Source organism: Mesoplodon bidens, assembly GCF_964165515.1.
Source record: "Mesoplodon bidens genome assembly, chromosome: 20".
Taxonomy (NCBI): Eukaryota; Metazoa; Chordata; class Mammalia; order Artiodactyla; family Ziphiidae; genus Mesoplodon; species Mesoplodon bidens.
Window position 1 is genome coordinate 8406413 of NC_138181.1, and position 12141 is coordinate 8418553.

The 12141-nt window shown below is 42.3% G+C and overlaps 1 protein-coding gene across 1 annotated transcript in view; it reads right to left on the reverse strand.

Moving 5' to 3' along the window:
- HOOK3 (hook microtubule tethering protein 3) overlaps positions 1-12141 on the reverse strand; it is a 104928-nt gene that overhangs the window by 88720 nt on the left and 4067 nt on the right. The window contains exon 2 of the mRNA XM_081220931.1: positions 9019-9104. Within this exon, the coding sequence (XP_081077057.1) occupies positions 9019-9104 (86 nt within the window). The remainder of the gene's footprint in view (positions 1-9018; positions 9105-12141) is intronic.

A 12141-nucleotide genomic window follows, 5' to 3' on the forward strand; every position in this document is an offset into this window, starting at 1 on the left:
CAGACCAACCACAAGTAACGAAATTCAAACTGTGATTAAAAATTTTCCAACAAGCAAAAAAGTCCAGGACCAGATGGCTTCACAGGTGAATTCTATCAAATATTTAGAGAAGAGCTAAAACAGATCCTTCTCAAACTCTTCCAAAAAATTACAAAGGGAGGAACATTCCCAAACTCATTCTACGAGGCCACCATCACCCTGATACCAAAACCAGAAAAAGATATCACAAAAAAAGAAAATTACAGGCCAATATCACTGATGAACATAGACGCAAAAATCCTCAACAAAATACTAGCAAACAGAATCCAACGACACATTAAAAAGATCATACACCATGATCAAGTGGGATTTACCCCAGGGATGCACGGATTCTTCAATATACGCAAATCAATCAATGTGATACACCATATTAACAAGTTGAAGAATAAAAACCATACGATCATGCAGAAAAAGCTTTCAACAAAATTCATCACCCATTTATGATAAAAAACCTCTCCAGAAAGTGGACATAGAGGGAACCTACCTCAACATAATAAAGGCCATATATTACAAACCCATAGCAAACATTATTCTCAACAGGGAAAAACTGAAAGCATTTCCTCTAAAACAGGGAACAAGACAAGGGTGCCCATGCTTGCCACTAATATTTAACATAGCTTTGGAAGTCCTAGCCACGGCAATCAGAGAAGAAAAAGAAATAAAAGGAATCCAAATTGGAAAAGAAGTAAAAGTGTCACTGTTTGCAGATCACATGATACTATACATAGAAAATCCTAAAGATGCCACCAGAAAACTACTAGAGCTAATCAATGAATTTAGTAAAGTTGCAGGATACAAAATTAATATACGGAAACCTCTTGCATTCCTATACACTAACAATGAAAGATGAGAAAAAGAAATTAAGGAAACAATCCCATTTACCACTGCAACAAAAAGAATAAAATACCTAGGAATAAACCTATCTAACAAGGCAAAAGACCTGTACACAGAAAACTATAAGATACTGATGAAAGAAATCAAAGATGACACAAACGGATGGAGAGATATACCATGTTCTTGGATTGGAAGAATCAATATTGTGAAAATGACTATACTACCCAAAGCAATCTACACATTCAATGCAATCCCTATCAAATTACCACTGGCATTTTTCACACAATTAGAACAAAAAATTTTACAATTCGCATGGAAACACAAAAGACCTCGAATAGCAAAAGCAATCTTGAGAACAAAAATGGAGCTGGAAGAATCAGGCTCCCTGACTTCATACTATACTACAAAGCTAGAGTAATGAAGATAGTACGGTACTGGCACAAAAACAAAAATATAGATCAATGGAACAGGATAGAAAGCCCAGAGATAAACCCACACACCTATGGTCACCTAATCTATGACAAAGGAGGCCAGAATATGCAATGGAGCAAAGACAGCCTCTTCGATAAGTGGTGCTGGGAAAACTGGACAGCTACATGTAAAAGAATGAAATTAGAACACTCCCTAACACCATACACAAAAATAAATTCAAAATGGATTAAAGACCTAAATGTAAGGCCACACACTATAAACCTCTTAGAGGAAAACATAAGCAGAATACTCTTTGACATATATCACAGCGAGATCTTTTTTGACCCACCTCCTAGAGTAATGAGAATAAAAACAGAAATAAACAAATGGGACCTCATTAAACTTAAAATGTTTTGCACAGCAAAGGAAACCATAAACAAGACGAAAAGACAACACTCAGAATGGGAGAAAATATTTGCACCTGAAGCAACTGACAAAGGATTAATCTCCAAAATATACAAACAGCTCATGCAGCTAAATATCAAAAAAAACAAACAACCCAATAAAAAAATGGGCGGAAGGCCTAAACAGACATTTCTCCAAAGAAGACATACAGACGGCCAACAAACACATGAGAAGTTGCTCAATATCACGAATTATTAGCGAAATGCAAAATCAGACCTACAATGAGGTATCACCTCACGCTGGAGAGGGTGTGGAGAAAAGGGAACCCTCATGCATTGTTGGTGGGAATGTAAATTGATACAGCCACTATGGAGAACAGTATGGAGGTTCCTTAAAAAACTAAGAATAGAACTACCATGTGACCCAGCAATCCCACTACTGGGCATATACCCAACGAAAACCATAATTCAAAAGGACACATGCACCTCAATGTTCACTGCAGCACTGTTTACAACAGCCAGGACACGGAAACAACCTAAATGTCCATCAACAGAGGAATGGATAAAGAAGATGTGATACATATATATAATAGAATATTACTCAGCCATAAAAAGGAACAAAATTGGGTCATTTGTAAAGACATGGATGGACCTAGAGACTGTCATAGAGTGAAGTAAGTCAGAAAGAGAAAAGCAAATATCGTATATCAACACATATATGTGGAATCTGAAAAAATTGGTATAGAGGATCTTATTTACAAAGCAGAAATAGAGACACAGACATATGTTTGGATACCAAGGGGGAAAGGGGGGCGGTGGGATGAATTGGGAGATTGGGATTGACATGTGTACACTACTGATACTATGTATAAAACAGATAACTAATGAGAACCTGCTGTATAGCACAGGGAACTCTATTCAATGCTCTGTGGTGACCTAAATGAGAAGGAAATCCAAAAAAGAGGGGATATATGTATACATATAGCTGATTTACTTTGCTGTACAGTAGAAACTAACATAATATTGTAAAGCAACTATACTCTAATAAATATAAATAAATAAATAAATAAATAAATAATAGGCAAAAGATTACAGCAAACAGGAGAGGTTGTGGAGAAAGGGAACTCTCCTACACTGTTGGTATAAGCTGGTGCAGCCACCATGGAGAACAGTATTCTAAAAATATCAACAGAACTACCATATGATCCAGCAATCCTACTCCTGGGCATGTATCTGTAGAAAACTCTAATTGGAAAAGATACATGCACCCCAGTGCTCACAGCAGCACTATTCACAACAGCCAAGACATGGAAGCAACCTAAATGTCCATCAACAGGTGAATGGATAAAGACGATGTGGTACATACATACAATGGGATATTATTCAGCCATAAGAAAGAATGAAATAATGTCATTTGCAGTAACACGGATGGACCTAGAGACTGTAACACTAAGTGAATTAAGTCAGACAGAGCAAGACAAATACCATATGATGTCACTTATAAGTGGAATCTAAAATATGATACAAATGAACTTATTTACAAAAAAGAAACAGACTCTTAGACGTAGAAAACAAATTTATGGTTACCAAAGGGGAAAGGAGGTGAGGGAGGGATAAATTAGGAGACTGATATTAGCAGAGACAAACTACTATGTATATAAACAACAAGGTCCTACTGTATAGCACAAGGAATGATATTCAATATCCTGTGATAAACCATAATGGAAAAGAATATGAAAAAGAATATATATGTATAACTGAATCACTTTGCTGTACAGCAGAAATTAACACATTGTAAATCAAGTATACTCCAATAAAAAATAAGTAAACATAAAAATTTTCAGAATTCCTATACTGATGAATGAAGGAATACACTGTTTACAGTGTATAATGATGCCTTTAGCTAACTGAAATAATACCAACAGCTAAAATTTCTTGTAAGCTCACTACATTCCAGGTACTCTGAAAATATAGGTAGTTTCCCCAACTTACAGATAAGAGAACTGAGGTACAGGAAGGTTATGGGCCCAAGGTCAAGCATCCATTAAGGGACAGCCAAGATTCAAAGGCAGGTGTGGCCACAAACTCCTAACCCCACCTGCGCCTCACTGCCTTGACCCAGTGCCCGCGGGTGGGGAAGTGTGCGGACGTGAGCATGTGGCCACCAGTGTGTGGACACGTTCTGGCCAGCTGCCCCTCAGAGGGCCCCATAGTCCCAGGGATGTCCCAGATCCCAGAGTCATGGTGGGGCACTGGGCTTGCACTCCCAGAAATTAAAAACAAACAAAAAAAGATTACAGCAAACAATTCAACAAAGAAGATACATATATGTATGCATATATATATATATATATATATATATATATATACAGTAAATGTATATAAATACAAGAAATACAAGAAAAGATTCCCGACATCACTAGTCATTATAGAAATACAAATAAAATCTACAATGAGCACCACTAGACGGCCACTAGAATGTCTATAATTAAAAAGAGCAACCCCAGCAAGTGCTGGTGAGGCCATGGTGCAATTGGAACACTGACACGCTGCTTGTAAAAACATAAATGGTACGTCCGCTTTGGAAGCAGTTTGGCAGTTTCTTAAATATTAAACTTACCCCTGCGACATGTTGCAGCCATTTCACCCCTAGTTGGAACTTCACCCCAGAGAAACGGCAGCATATGTCCATACAAAGATGTGGACACTGATGTTCACAGCAGCTCTATTTGTAACAGCCCAAAACTACAGTAACCCAGGAGTTCCTCAGCAGCCGAACGGCTGGATGGATTGTGGTATATCCATACAATGGAATATGCATGGACTATATTAAGACAGGCAACAACATGAATAAATCTCAAAATTTTATGTTGCATGAAAGAAGCCACAACCTCTCCCTCAAAAACTAAAACATACTGTAAGCCCATTTACATAAATTTGTGTAAAATGCAAATTAATCTACAGCGACAGAAAGCAAATCCGTGGTTGCCCTGGGGATGGGAAAGGGGTGGCTGGAAGGAAGGACTGAGGAAACTCTTTGAAGTGACTGGGATGTTCATTATCTTGATAGTTTCCCGGGCATCTCCACAGGTAAAAAAAATTTATCAAATTCTACACCTAAAAATGTGTAATTTACTGTATTTCAGTTTCATTTCAATAAAGCTGTTAAAAAAGGAGGGGGTAAGTGCTCAAAAGACATGAGCTGGCGAGCCATGAAAAGACACGGAGGAACCTTAAATGAGCATCACTAAGTGAAAGAAGCCATCAGAAAGGTAAACAGGCTGTGTGATTCCAGCTACCCAACAACCTGGGAAAAGCACAACTGTGGAGACAGTAAAAAGATCAATGACTGAAGGGGTGGGGGATGACTAGGGGGAGCACAGGAGATCTTCAGGGCAGAAACTATTCTGTATGATGCTATAAGGAAGGATACATTTGCCCAAACCCACAGAATGTACAGCACGGAGTGACGGCTACCGTAAACTGTGGACTTCGGGTGATGCTGATGCATCAACGTAGGTTCATCAACTGTAACAAATGGACCATCTGGTGGGGGGATGCTGACAGTGGGGGGAGTTCTGTGTGGGGGCAGGGAGCATGTGGGAACTCACCATACTTTTCGCTCAGTTTTTAAAAACTTCTTTTATTGTAGTAAAATACACGTAAAGGGCTTCCCTGGTGGCGCAGTGGTTGAGAGTCCGCCTGCCGATGCAGGGGACACGGGTTCGTGCCCCGGTCCGGGAAGATCCCACGTGCTGCCAAGCGGCTGGGCCCGTGAGCCATGGCCGCTGAGCCTGCGCGCCTGGAGCCTGTGCTCCGCAACGGGAGAGGCCACAACAATGAGAGGCCCGCGTACCACAAAAAACAAAAAAATACACATAAAATTTACCATCTAAGCCACTGTTAAGTGTACAGTGGCATTAAGTACATTAAGTACATTCACGTACTTAACGGTTGTGCAAGCATCATCACTACCCACCTCCAGAACTTATTTTCATCTCGTACTGAAACTTTTTTCCACTCAGTTTCTCTGTGAAATGAAAACTGCTCTAAGAAAACAAAGTCTACTAATTAAAAACAAACAAACACACAAAAACCAGGGGGACATGAACCTACACGGATGAACAGAAAGACAGAAGGCAGCAATAAGATGTTGGAAGCAGGAAAGCAGACGAGCAGACAATGACTTAAAAGACGAGAGAGAAATAAATTATACTAACAACAAGCCTCCTGAGGTCTATTCACATCTGAAACATACACGTTTCTCACTTAGCTCAGACAAAATGAAGAGATCTGCCACTTCTCTCAGCAACCACACTCCACTGGCTTTCCCCCTACCTCTCTGGTCCCTCTGCTGGTAGATGTTCTAACCAACAACTAAATGTCAGAGTTCTTCAAGGCTCAGGCTTGTTTTCTTCTTACCCTATACTCTTCCCTGAGTGATTTAATCCACACTCGTGGGCTTCAATTAAGAAACACCCAAATTGATATCTCTGGTTTGGACTCTTCTGAATGCTAGCCCTGCGGAGACAACTGCTAACTTAGAAATGTTCACAATTTCTCTATAGTGCTTGTTATACTAGCAGTTTTGTTTCCTTGGTCATTTAACATCCGTTTTTCCCCAGGTTATAAACTCTCTGAACACAATTACCCTGTGGACTGTGGCTCATCCTTGCATCACCAGTGCTGGATGCAGAGTAGCCATTCAATAAACATCAAACTGACAAAGGAGGAGGCTTCTGTGAAGCTGTTATTATACAATTATTTAAAGAGACAATATAAAACAACATGAATGAATCACACAGACATTATGTTGAGTGAAAGAAGTCAAACACAAAAGAGTATAAACTACATGATTCCACTTATAAGAATGATGGTGTAGAAATCAGAACCATGGCTATCTTTGAGGCAAGGGTATTGATTAGGGAGGGGCATGAGGGGGACCATTTGGGGGCTCAAAATGTCATACAGTTCAGTCTGGGTGGTGGTGACGTGGATGTGTGTATACATGTGTGCATATACATACAATATATACATACTACACACAAATTAATCACTTCTTTTAGTATGCTTTTCGGTCTACATTATACCACAACAAAAGGATAAAAGGAACGCGTTTTTGGAAAAAAAATGTAAAAAACTAAACATTGATGAGAAATATGCCCACAAGACTTTGGTAAATGAGAATAACCACTCTGCAGAATATAATGCATGTTACGATCTTGATTTGGTAAAATAATACACTCATACAGTCTTTCTTCTGGTTTCTACAATAGAAATCCCACCCAAGCTAACAAGCAAAATATTCATTTAATGACACATACCTGGAAAGCTCACGTAGCTAGGCCCACTTGCCCACAAATAATTTTTATTAAGAGCTGCACTGAAACTCTCTAGACCAGGGGTCCCCAACCCCCAGGCCGTGGACCGCTACCGGTCTGCGGCCTGTTAGGAACCGGAATGCACAGCAGGAGGTGAGCGGCAGGCGAGTGAGCGAAGCTGCATCTGCCGCTCCCCATCGCTCCCCATCACCCGCATTTCTGCCTGAACCATCGGCCCCATCGCCCGCGTCACCGCCTGAACCAACCTCCCCATCGCCCGCGTCACCCGCGGAACCAACCTCCCCATCGCCCGCGTCACCCACGGAACCAACCTCCCCATCGCCCGCGTCACCCACGGAACCAACCTCCCCATCGCCCGCGTCACCGCCGGAACCAACCTCCCCACCGCCCGCGTTACCCGCGGAACCAACCTCCCCACCACCCGCGTTACCGCCGGAACCAACCTCCCCATCACCCACGTTACCCGCGGAACCAACCTCCCCATCACCCGCATTACCGCCAGAACCAACCTCCCCATCGCTCGCATTACCGCCTGACTCACCACTCCCCCACCATCCATGGAAAATTTGTCTTCCACGAAACTGGTCCCTGGTGCCAAAAAGGCTGGGGACCGCTGCTCTAGACCATTCAAAAGCTAAACGTTATTAGGGCACCACTCAAAAGTGTCCACGAAAATCACAAGACCCCTCTTCTCAGTGCTAGACCAAGGCTGGTCAGTTTCAAGCGAGCCTTCTTGAGCTCTGCCAGAAAGTCTGCATGCCTGTATGTCTGGAGAGATGTAAGGTGCAGAAGAAAGGTACAGCAAGCTATAGTTTTCAAGCATGAACTGCCAGTGTGAAAGGCAGGTAGATTCTCTGAAATGCAGGCATTTGAGAAGCTTCCAGACGGGCAGCTCTACACAGCTCACTGCAAGGGGAGCAACGGCAAGAATCCTTCCGTGATGATACTGATTCTCAACAGAGCTGCAGGAAATCTCAGCAAGTCCCATGTAAATTCTTTAGTGTCTCAGGCTGACAAGGGCTCAGGGCTTCAAAAGACAAAAGTATCCCCCAGGGCCTCCCTGGTGGCGCAGTGGTTGAGAGTCCGCCTGCCGATGCAGGGGATACGGGTTCGTGCCCCGGTCTGGGAGGATCCCATATGCCGCGGAGCGGCTGGGCCCGTGAGCCATGGCCGCTGGGCCTGCGCATCCGGAGCCTGTGCTCCGCAGCGGGAGAGGCCACAACAGTGAGAGGCCCGCATACCGCAAAAAGAAAAAAAAAAAAAAAAAAAAAAGTATCCCCCAAATCACATCAAACTTACTGACATCTTAAATTCACAGGTAATCCTTTATTTGAAAAATTCCTAGGTCAAAAGCTGAAGACAGCCATACAATATCAATTTTACAACTATTATGTTTTCACCCTGCCTCTAGGTGGAGCTTACACTGTGTGTGTGTGTGTCTGTCTGTCTGTCTGTCTGCAGACGGGTGTGGGGGGAAGCAGCAGGTAACAAATAAGCAAGCAAAATACATGGTATACGATATGGTGTTACCTACTTCTGAGAAGCATACGGAAGGTTAAAAGGGAAACGGAGCACAGGGCATGGCTATCGCTTATTTTCTAGGGGTGGGCAGGGAGGGAGGGCCTCGCTGGTAAGACGACGTCTGAGTAGAGCCCTAAAGACAGAGTAGACCTCTCAGATCCTTCTATGATGGCAAAATCTGGACGCTAACAGGAAAATGTCTGCCAAGCTCACGCTGAAAACCACAGGAAGAAAGAATTCTGCTGAAGCCGTTGGAGTACTGCAGCAATTGCAGCCCTAACTACCCTGGCAGCCGGTCCATCTGTACCTAAACGAGCGCAGGCTGCCGGAACCACCTGTGCTGCTCAGTTCTCGGTCTCCGGGCAACACGTGTTTCATGCAAGCACTTTATTTTTTTGTCCATGTTTTCAATCTAATAAATATCCAGGTATAATAACATACAAAAAGATAAAGCAATTTATTCTTACATCTTTTGGAGAACCTGGGCCATCACAACCCCATTCGTTAAATCTTCCACGGTCTGGCATGGTGCATCCACATTAAATGTCTGGATCTGGAAAAAGGAAATAAAAAAAAGAGAAAAAAAGACTCCATGGTTAACCATATAGAAGAATTCTTAGACCTCTTCCACCTCATCCTGGGAGTTGAATAAGTTTTAAAAAGCAGAACACTGTGAAATGTTTTCCCTTACGGGAAGTTGCCCACAGCTTGCTATTGCAATTTTTTCCTTTTGGTAAAAGAGAAATGGTGGTGGACACTGGGCGGCTTCTCCGCATTCATCCTCCTCACAGAAAATCATCTAAGAAAGTCATGGTACCCTCATCCCCTCTGCCAGTGACTGGCTCATGGGTGCACAGGCAAAGACAATTTGGACCAAACAGATGCAAACAGAGGCTTACTTGGGCTTCTGGAAAAGGAACGCCAACCTCCCCTTGGTGTGAATAAACGTGCTGGTTGCTTCAACTGCCACGAGCAGTCATCTTGTTGACCGTTAGGATGAGGCCAATGCAGTGGATGGCAGAGAAGAGGAACAGAAAGAACGGGGTCCTTGAGGCCAAAATTGAGCCACTAAACTAAAAATCTAGAAGCCTCCTATTATGTGAGATACATTTCTTCTTTGTGCCTGGCCAAGCTGAGACTTCTTTTACTCAGAACCAAAATATCTTTATACAGATGCAGAAATCACACAGTTAGGTTATTCAGTTCATTTTGATTTTAAATGTATTATGAATCAGAACTAACATAACATGGCTGAGAATTAGTAGAAATTATTTCTGAGCAAGATAATAATACAGCTGAGCCAGCAATGATTCTACTCAGGAGCACAACCAGGACTTAGAAGGCAGTAAATCACTGAGAATAGAAAGACACAAGCCATGCTCTGCTGTTTATAGGTTGTAAAATGGAGGAGTATGGTAATCAGAGGAAGAGATAAAACAGGGAAGAGAGCAGAACGGGGAAAGACAGGGTTAAAGAAGGAAGCATCGTTGTGCAAAACCTCTCAAGTCACGTTAGGACTTCATCCTCAGAGCAAGGAGATTCTAAGGATTGTAAGCAAAGGATTCTAAGCAGGAGGGTGAGGCCATGAGATCTGCATCGTATAAGGATCACAGCAGCTGCATTATGAAGAAAGGCTTGCAGGGAGACCTATGTTAATAGGTTTGTATGTTAACACATGAGGTCAAACTAGGTAATGACAATGGAAACCCTGCAAATGATGGTCAGGGGACCATCTGTCTTCAATACATTTTTACTTACAGGGTTATATCCCTAGAAGTACATTTGCTGGATCAAAGTGTATGAACGTTTTAAGGTTTTTGATAAATATTGCCAAACTACCCTGAACAAGTGCTGTAGCAATTTACTAACGGTTGGTGAGCGTCCACTTCTCTGTGCCGTGTCATCTATCAAATCTTCACAAAAAGAACTACTAGCAAGTGCTGTCAGCAGCTTCTTCATATTTCTGACAGTCTTGTGGGTAGAGATGGTTATGGCGGCGGGAGCTAAGGAAATGGCCTTAAAGATCGCATAGCAGGTGGTTTCTACTTAGGTGTCTACTTGGGAGAGGTAATGAAAAGAGGGCCCTTGCAGGCTACCCCCTGACACTAACCTTATACATGCAGAGGTTCAATAAATCGTTAGTAAATGAATAAATGGACCAAATAAACATCATCTGTAGGAAATGATACTGAATTTCACTCCACACTCTTTCCAGTCGCCTCGTCAATGGTACTGTGGTAATAACAATGCAGTGTGACAAGAAAGAAGCACCCACTTTCGTTTTACAGTTGCTGAATTCATCTCTTTCTTGTAGGCTTAGAATGAAAAAGAGCAGAGGTGAGGGCTACACCTCACTCATCTCTTGATCACCGACCTGGCCCCGAACAGCCCTCACTGAACACGCTCTGCATGTAAACTAACTCCATCCCCAGCTTTGCTCCTAATCGGCTGGCTGTGTGACCTTGGATATGCCACTTTACATTTCATGTCAGTTTTTCAATCTAGAAATTGAGAAAAATACCTTACGGAAGGGTGTGTTGCTTAAAGAATGAAAGAGAAAACAAATGGACATTACGTATTTGTAAAAGTCTTACGCAGTAGTTCCCAGACCTGGGTGTACACCCGAATCATCTGGGAAGTTGAAGAAGGCTGGGAGTTTATTTTTAACAAGTTCATCAAATAATGCTATGTGGCGGGGCACTGCTTTGGCACTTGGAACCCTCTGATCCAAAGGGTTCTGATCCAAACCCACTACCAAATGTAAAGGATGAAAGATCAGAAAACTGCCTCTGGCCAAGCATAAGGAAAAGCTCAATAAAGCAGGTAATTCAATAATGCAAATAATTTACTTGTAAGACTATATCTGTTTCTCTCTTGGGACTTAAAACTATGTTCATTTTGATTTTTTAAATGTGGCTTCCAAACAATTATTTTCTCCGAATTGGCTCTTGAGGTAAATAGTCGCTCATGAAGGCTAGAGGATGTCCACCTCTGCTTTGAGATAAAAGTAAAGTAGATCCCAGAGAAACTCTCTCTATGGAGCTTCCTTTTGAGGCGATAAAAATGTTCTTGGAATTAGACCGTGGTGATGGCTGCACAACCTGCGATCATACTACAAAGCACTGAATTGTGCACTTTTAAAAGAACTTTATGGTATGTGTATTTTAATTTTTAAAAAAATCTATCACCCACCAGTTCTCATAAATTCTGAGCTAAAATCTACAGGGTGTTTCAGGACAGCAGTAAAAAAAAAATTTTTTTTAATGTACTTATTTTATTTATTTATTTTTGGCTGCATTTGGGTCTTTGTTGCTGCACGCAGGGGCTACTCTGTTGCAGTGCACTGGCTTCTCATTGTGGTGGCTTCTCTTGTTGCAGAGCACGGGCTCTAGGTGTGCAGGCTTCAGTAGTTGTAGCATGCGGGCTCCAGAGTGAAGGCTCAGTAGTTGTGGCTCGTGGGCTCTACAGCACAGGCTCAGTAGTTGTGGTTCGCAGGCTCTAGCACGCGGGCTCAGGAGTTGTGGCGCATGGGCTTAGCTGCTCTGCGGCATGTGGGATCTTCCAGGACCAGGGCTCAAACCCGTGTCCCC